Below are 8,548 nucleotides of genomic sequence, written 5' to 3' on the forward strand. Positions count from 1 at the left end.
AACCTACGGCCCAAACAGCCCCAGCCGTGGGCTGGGGGACAGTCAGCTCCCGGCTACAACTGCAGCCACACCAGCCCCTGGACGGTCCCTGACCAGTGCGGCCCAGCGCCCAGCCCTGCCTCTGACGGGCAAACGATGAGCAAAGTGGGCCCTCCGGACACAAGGCCCAGGTTCAGCGCGGAGCGGGGACCGGGCCACCCCTCCAGCCCCTTGCCGGGACACTGGGCAGGCTCCACAGGGCAGGTATCCAGCTGCCACTGACGGCCAGTCGCACGGTCTTCTCCGTGCCAGTCCTGAACCAGCCACACACGGCCTGGACCCCGTGCTGGACATTGCGCGGCCACACACCCTTGATGCGGGCCCCACCGCCAGGAAACCTCAGAAACGAGGGATGGCAGGGGGGCGGCCTGCACAGGAGGAGAGCCCACGGGCCAAGACCAGCTCCGCCACGGCGGGCCTCACACCCCCTCACACGTGCCTAATCCACGGGGTCCCCACGAGGCAGCACGATGACCGCGTGGGAGGCACGAGGAAGCAGCAAGGCAAAGGGCCCGCGGCTCTGACGGGGGGCCGGAGCCCTGGCAGCCTGGCACCGAGTCCGAACCGTGCACGGGACACAACCCAGCCCTGGCTGGGGAACGCCAGCAAGCCCCCAGGAGGACGTGGCTAAGGACACAGCTCTAAAGCCAATGCCACAGATGGGGCAGAGGGGAGAGAGGGGGCTCCAGGCCCCTCAGGCGCCTCCTCCAGAGAGCTCCGCGCAAGGCAGTCGTCCGTCAGGAGCCCGTGAACGCTGCGACTCGGGCCACCTGGGCCGTCACTGCCTGACCTCTGCCCGGGGCCAGTGCGGACACTTAAGCTAAATTGGTCAATTATGGGGTACTTAGATCCCTCCCCGGGGCTTCCCAGCCTCCCTCGGTTCTGGGCCGCAGCACCAGGAAGCCTGTTGAATCAGTAACCTCATTACAGCCAGGAGGCCACACCCGGGCCGGCTTTGAACTCCACAGGGTTTATCCACGGCGCTGGAGGATTTACACACCAGCCTGGCCCAGGCCCAGCTCGCATTCCCCTCCCCCCTTCCCCCCCACGCCGGAGGCTCCCTCTCCTGAGACCCATCGCCACTGGCCCTGTGCTCCAAGCACAGCAGGGAAACTGAGTCAAGGCTGGAAACCGCTGCTGCTCCTGATGGGTCCACAGAGGTGCAGAGAGGCCAGGGCCAGTCTCTGGGTCACCCTAGACACAGGGTCTCAGACCAAAGCTCCCCTTTCCATCCCCAGCCCCAGGAAGAAGAGCCGGAGTCACCTACCTCAGGAGCTCGGAGCCTAGGGCCAACTGAGAACGTCGCAGGGGGGAGGACCCCGAGCTAACGCCTCACACTGAGGTGCTGTGGTTCCAGGCCCAAGGCCAGTCCCAACATGGCCCTCAGGTCCGGCCCCGGCCCCAGGATGCCCAGCCGCCCTGCCACCTACGGACAGCCTGTGCCCCCGCAACCTGATGCTCTTCCCAGACCTGGGCTTCAGCCCTTCTCGATCACCAGACTGTTCCGCCATCTTTCCCAGAGCTCCACTAGCACCCCAGGCCCTGGAATATCTTAGTTAACGTGGGGAGGGGCGCACAGGCTGGACAGCATCCCCCCCCCCCCCCAAGGAGAGGCCAAGGGGCGAGGGCCAGGAAGGGAGAGAGCGACAGGAAGAGAGCCAGGGAGGGGAAGGACTCCTCTCCCGCCCCCATGATCAGGGATGGTGGATCGCAGCCTGGCCCTGGGGCCTGGCCCAGGGGAGGGGAGTACCGCGCCCCCCCCCCACGGAGGGGCACCCCACGGACGCTGCCACACGGACTGGCTCAGCCAGGGCAAGGTCAGTGGCCCACACAGAGTGACACCTACCAGGCGGGGTTCCAGGCCCACCTGGGACCTCTCCTCCCTCCAGCGCCTGCCTGCCTCCAGCCCACCCGCTGCACAGAGCTGGAGGCCCAATTCCTACCACAGACACCACCCTGCCCACGGCCCCCCCATGACCCCGGGCCCCCCCACACCAGACTGGGCACCCCAGGCTCTCACCCGGACACACTGTACCCTCCTTTCTTTCACACAGCACGGCCTCTCCCGGCTGTGGCCACGCGGGCCTAGAGGCCAGGCCTCCAGGCCTTTGTCTCCACTGTCCCTGCCACCAGAGGACCCCTCCCCCCACCACCTGTTGCAACCTTGCCTCTCCAGAGCCCATAACAAAACCAGCTCCCACGGGAAGGTTCACCAGCCCCCGACTCCGCAGACCCACCCCCAGGGGACGGCAGTACCAGGCCGGCGCTCAGCAGCCACACTCCAGATGCTGCGTGGACAGAGTCCAGCCAGCAGGCCTGGTCGTCCTAAGGAAAAGTTCGTCAGGCTTTGTTAGGATAGGCTGGGAAAGCCGCACGTGTGCCCCTGTGCCCCCACTCGTGTGAGTGTGTGTGCGCGCATGCGTGCACGTGTGTGTATGTGTGGAGTTGTGTGTGCCTATGCACATCTGTGTCTGTGCGTGCATGTGTGCACATGTGCCCGAACACACGGGCTCGTCTGTGCACGTGTGTACGCGTGCACCGGTGTGTGCACTGGGAACGATGATCACAAAGGCGAGGCCCTGCCCTGCCCCGGGGACGCGGTGTGGCCATTGTAGCCCAGCCACCTGCCACCTGGTTCCCTCAGGAATTTGCTGCCGGACAGCTCAGTCCTGGTGGAGGGAGGAGGTACGCCCCAGTCCACGGGGGTCCTCAGGCCGGACCTCTGGCTGCTGACCCCACCCGTGGTTTTCCAGCCCATCAGCTGACCCCCTGCCCCTCCCCACCAAAGACAACCCTGGACGAGGATCAGGGTCTGCACTCCCCAGAGGGCCTTCAGTGAGCGACAGGGGACAGGAGGGACATAGCGAAGCTTCCACCTCCACCGAGGCCCACAGAACAGAATGCCCATTCACCCGGGGGCCCAAGACCCGTAACAGAGCTTCGAGGGAGCCAGGACTGGGCGCAGATCCAGGCCCCGGTAGGCAAGTGGCTTCTAACTCTGCTGCCTGAGGGTCAGGAGGCCCGGGGGAAACAGCGCTCCCGTCCTGGAGGGCAGTTCGGACCCAGAGGCTCAGCAGAGGCCATGACGGAAGGGCTCGCTGAGCCTGCCTCTGTGAAGCCTCCCCAAGGTCTTGAAAGTCAAGTCCCGCGTCGGCAGTAGGTGCCCAGAGACTGGAGCCATCAGCATCCCCCGAAGGGGCAGCACAGAGCCCGGAACGAGTCGGGAGAGGCTGAGACTGACAGGGTGGGCGAGGACCACACGGGTCCATCTGGATTCTGAAGACCAGGAAATAGGGCCCAGGAGGCCACCTCACTCACCTGGGGCACAGGGACCCAGAGATGCGGGGATGAGGGGACACTGGGATGCAGGTCTCGGGGCCAAGAGGCCACGTACACACAGGGACATGTAACCAACGCCTGGGGGTAGAGCGCCAGGCAGGGCCCGATGGCAGGGGCCGGAGCACGGTGTGGCCACCGCTGTCCAAGAGGGAGAGTGTGACGGGCCCACGCCCAGACCCTGCACACGCCGCATGCTCGCGTGCTCGCCCCCACTCTCCCCTGCACCGACCGCACCAATGTCATTTAGCTGCTTTCTGCCCCATTTCGCGCTCGTTCAGCTGCCAAGCGCCACGACTGCTTTGGAACTCCAGGGTGCGATCCCCCGGTCTGTGAGGCGCTGGGGCACAGCTGCGAGGCTCTGAACACCTCGCCCCAGGCTACGGGGGAGGGGGCGCCCGCGAGTCCCTGGCCGTGGGGCTCCAGGAGAGGCCTCACAGTGGGGACCGGGCAGGGGTGAGGGCACCCAGCCCAGGGGCCACACCAGTGCTCGCTGAGCTCACAGAGGCTGGGGGCGCCCTCCCTTCCGCATCTGCGCCTCGCACCTGAGAGCCTGGCCATCCTCTCCGCTTCAGGGTCCGCGTCGGTCCCACGCCCCAGACCTGGGCAGCGCCCTGACCCAGGCAGGAGGAACAGGGAGCCCTTGGCCACACACCTCACCGTGGGAGGGGCCGTGGGAACAGAAAGGGCTGCCTTCCCCAGTGCCCGGCAGAAGCCAACACCGAGTCCATCCTACAGAGGCACAGAGGCACAGCAGGCCACACACACGTGTGCACACGCACACACACACACGCGCGCAGGCAGCAAGGAGAGGCCGGTTCCGCCAGCCTAGGAGCACGACACAGCTGTCCGTGAAGACACCGTTCCTAGTGCTCACCACCCCTCAACCCCGGGGAGGGCAGGGTCGCTCCAGAGACAGCAGGTTTGGGGAGCAAGTGACAAAGGGGCGTGCCTGGGAGAGGACGGCAGGGAGGGAGGAGGCTAAAACTGCATCTCCCAGGACACCAATGTTGCAAGCAGGGTCATGCAGGGGAGGGGCGGGACAGGAGGGATTAGCCCTCTCCCCCACCCTTCCACAGCCTCCCTCAGATCGATCCGCTTAATGAGCACCAGGACAAAGGTCTCGAAGGTGACCCCCAAATGAGCACGAGCAGCGCCAGCCCCCCAGGCTCAGGGTCCACACACCCCAAGTCCTGAGGGCCTGGACCCCTGCCCCAGCCCCAGCGCTGCCAATGACCACTTCCCATGGGAATGGACACCTCAAAGCCCTGGCCGCCGAGGCCCGCTACAAAAGACAAAAAACACAAACTTCACCAAACTTGAAGCCCGTGGCAAAGGGAAGGAGGAGCAGGTCTTGGATTCAAAGCAACAGCCGGATGACAGGGCCCGGCCCGGGCCAGCTCTGCAGCCCCGGCTCCGTGTCCAGCGGAGAGCAGCTGAGCGGGTCCAGGAGCCTCTTCTCCCAGAGGATGGGCCCCACTTGCCACTGGAGACCACAGCCGTGAAACACAGCAACGGTGGAAAGAGCCCATGCCGCCCAAGAAAGTGCAACTCCGTGGGCGGCTCCCGCGAGCTCCGGGCATGGAAGGCTCTCGCCACACCACCCTCCATGCAGCCCAAGTCTGTGCCACCTAGAATCTCCTCGGAGCCGCTCTCCCGATGGCAGAGCCCCAAGCATGGGCACCCTGCGCAGGCAGAGGACCCACCCCAATCGTGCGTCCGCGCCCGCACGATTCCACTGCTACCCCCTCCTCCCTTCCCAGGACAGGACACCGAGAGGGTGGGGGCCAGGGAAAGCAGCCAGAGGGCCTCCTGGGGGAGGCGCAGGTCCCGCAGGCCCTGAAGGACAGACAGACACAGCTGGAAGCACAGCCGGAGCTCCCGGGCAGCCACCGCTGGGCGAGCAGGGCTGCAGGCTCAACTCTGCCTAACCCAGCTCCCAGCCGCCAGCCCTCCCGGCGCGGCCTTCCTGGGGCCAGCTCGTTCCACCCATGTCTGGGCAGAGGGGGTCAGGGCTGTACGCTGGGCCCAGGCGAGCCTGCAGGCTGCAAGGCCTCGGCCACGGTCAGCCCGCAGGAAGGCTGTTTTTCTCGCCCTGACACTTCTCCTGTCAACAAACACAGCCCCCTCTGGAGTTCACCAAAACAAACGCCCCAACAGTCGGCAGTGCCCGGCCGTAGACAGAACGGCCTCAGCAGGCTGGACTCCAAGCCCGGACTCCAAGCCCGGCCTCCCCAGAGTCATGTGACTCTGTTATTTCAGGAGGCCCCAGTATGCGCTCTATTTTGGGTCCCTCGGGGCTCTGATGTTACCAGAAGCCCCTCACCATGGTTCCGAGCTCACTCAGGTTCCCGAGAGGGTTAGGGACCCCCCAGAGGATAGCCAGTGGGCCTAACACTCTGCTAGGGGCCACCCCTTCCCGCCCAGCAAGTGAGCCACTGCTGGCCCAGCAGGGTCTGGCCAGACCTGAGACCTGTGGGCCTCCCTTGCAGGCCCGGCCTTCTGGCCCCACCACCCAAGTGGGTGCCAAGGCAGGCCTCCCCCATGGGTGTGGGGGGCACTGGGCAGCAGGGGCAGGAAGCAGGGGCTTGTCCCTGCCCCTCACCAGGTAGCTCAGTGGGCAGTGGCCAGGAGACTCCCAGGTGGGTAAGGGCAAGTGCCCAGCCCCCCCAAGGCCTGAGGCGGTGGCTGCTGGGGGAGGAGGCCCTCTCTGCCCAAGGCCCCGAGAGCCCAAGAGGCGGGCGGTGCAGCCTTCCCAGCAGCGCCAGGGCTGGCCTGGGCTGCCAGCCGGGCCCTGGACAAGTGAGTGGGCCTTCCAACACTCACCCCCATGAGGGATTAGGCTGTGTTTACAAAAGAGCTTGGGCAAGTAGCTGCTTAATCGGACCTTCAACTCCACGGCTCTTTAAAGCCGGTCACAAGCTCAGAAAAAAATAAAATGTCATCAGAGCCCGGGACTCTCCACTCAAGCCCAGGGCTTGGGCTGCTGGAAGGCCACCAGCCTGGGGGAGGAAAAGCCTCTGAGTCTCTGAGGGACTTGTCCGGGTTCCTGGGGCCCTGGTCCAGAGGCAGGACCTCTCCTTTCCATGGGGACGCCAACACCGCCACCCTGCAGCCCAGGCCCTACCTGCGCCAACTGCCAGGACCCTCCCAGGACATCGGAGACAGAGACCCTTCCTGCCCCCAGCACCCAGCCAGGGCCCTGTCACCTCGGGGACAGGGAGCCAAGACAGAGCAGAGCATTCCTGACCCAGGAGGCACCCTCGGGGAGAGCCTAGCTCTGTCTGCATGCGTCGCGTGACGGCCCAAAGCCTCGGTGGGGAAGAAGGAGAGACAACTTAGCTTTCTTTCCTCTCCCACGTACACTGGCACCCACGGACTAGGGGTTCAACTCCAAAATTCACCACTTTGCATCCTGTGGCCTCGGCTTCTCCCAGCCAGTTTTCTCATCTGCACAATGGGTGTGTGCGCCCACCCGCAGAGGCCTTGGGGAGGACCAGGCTCACGCCAGGAGGACGCTCCACTGGGTGGCTTCGGGGTCTGCATCTTACAGAATCAGAGAGAGGGTCTTCCTAGATCTCACAAACCTGGCTAACCTTGGTCCGGTCTCCAGGCAGCACCCCAGTTTGTGACTGGGCTGAGGGGCGTCTAGGAGTGTTCAGACCCTCACCCTGACCCTGGGAGGGGGGTGGAGGGCAGCTCCACGCTGGCTCACCTCCACCTGCAAGTCTCAGCAGACGTCCCTGCAGCCCTGCCGGGGTCTGACGGCCAACCTGCTGCCCAAATGGGGCCCGGGGCTGCGGGGGGGAGGGGGGGGCAGGAGGGGCGACTGACCGAGGGGTTTCATTCATAATCAGCTGTTTTAATTTCCATTCCGCACAGACCCTTCACCCAGCCTGACAGCCTGGCGGCCGGCCCCACCACCAAATTAATATCCTTCCCGGCGCTCGTTCATAAAGTCTCCCCAACCCCTCCCCCTTCCCTGCCTCTCACTGGCTCCCAAACCCCAGGGAGGGCAGCGGCTAGGGGCGCCTAGCCAAGCCCCTTCCCCCTCCTACGTGGGTCGGGGCCTGGAGCCGGGGGGCAGTCTGGGGCAGAGAAGCCCCTGGGCGGGATGGCACTAGGACGGGAAAGCGGAGCCTCGGCGCCTCTGGGGTGTCCTTCCCCCAAGTGCAGGGCCAGCCCCCCTCCCCTGCACGCCCCGCACAGCCGAGTGAGGGGTCCCCGTTTCTGGGGTGGGGCCTCCCCGGCCTGACGCTCCCGGTGCCACAGCCCCTGGGTGACCCTGCCCACCCGCGCCCCGGCCGCCCGCGGGAGGAGGGGTCCCGCGCGTTCCAGGGCCGGCGGCCTGCTGGCCTCGGCAGCCCGGGCGGCGGCGCACAGGCCGTCCCGGTGCCAGGGCGGCCTCAGGCTGGGAGCGCACAAGTTGCTCCGCCCGCCCCGGCCCGGCCCCTGCGCAGCCCGCCGGGAGCCGCGCGCCCCGGGGCCGCAGGCGGACCCCGTAGCCGAGGAGGGGGCTGGGGCGGGGGGCAGAGCCGGGGCGGGACCCCCGTCCGCCGCCGCCCGCCGCCCCCACCCCCGCGCCGCCGCCTCCGCCGCCGGCCCGCCGCCCGCTCCCGCCCCGCGACCCAGGGCCGGCCCGGCGCCCGCGCCCCCCGCCCCGGCCGGCCCGGGAAAAGTTGCCCGGCCGCCCGCCCGCCCCGCGCCCGCGCCCCAACTCGGCGAGGGCCGCGCGGGGGGCGCGGGGCCGAGCGGGCCGGGCCGGGCGCCCCGCGTGCCGGGAACGCGCCCCGCCGCCCGCCGCCCCGCCGGCCCGGCCCGCGAGCACTCACCGAGCGGCAGGAAATGTTTGGTGTCCATGTCGGCGGCGACCGCGGCCGGCGGCGGGACGGCGGGGCGAGCGCGGCGGCCCCCGGCGCGGCCGGCCGGGCCCGGGCGGCGGGAGCCGGCGGCGGCGGGGCGGCGGCGGCGCGCGGAGGCCGCGGCGCGGCGAGTTGTTGCAAAAGTCGCCCAACAATGTAAACTACTTGCGCTGCGCGCCGCCGCCGCGCGCCCGCGCCCGCGCCCCCGCCGCGCGCGCCCGCGCCCGCTCCGCTCCGACCGCGGCGGCGCCGGCGGGGGGGCGGCGGGGGGCCCGCGACGGGCGCGGACTCGGCGCAGCGCCGCCGCCGCC

The 8,548-nt window shown here is 67.9% G+C and overlaps 1 protein-coding gene across 2 annotated transcripts in view; it reads right to left on the reverse strand.

The window, feature by feature from the left end:
- RXRA (retinoid X receptor alpha) overlaps nt 1-8,326 on the reverse strand; it is a 91,862-nt gene extending 83,536 nt beyond the window's left edge. The window contains exon 1 of one of the 2 annotated variants that reach the window (XM_080820370.1): nt 8,208-8,326. In XM_080820370.1, the coding sequence (XP_080676496.1) occupies nt 8,208-8,235 (28 nt within the window). In that variant the 5' untranslated portion in view covers nt 8,236-8,326. The remainder of the gene's footprint in view (nt 1-8,207) is intronic. The other variant, XM_080820373.1, reaches the window with a different exon arrangement.
- Nucleotides 8,327-8,548: the final 222 nt, after the last annotated feature.

This window comes from Martes martes (genome assembly GCF_963455335.1).
Source record: "Martes martes genome assembly, chromosome: 12".
Taxonomy (NCBI): domain Eukaryota; kingdom Metazoa; phylum Chordata; class Mammalia; order Carnivora; family Mustelidae; genus Martes; species Martes martes.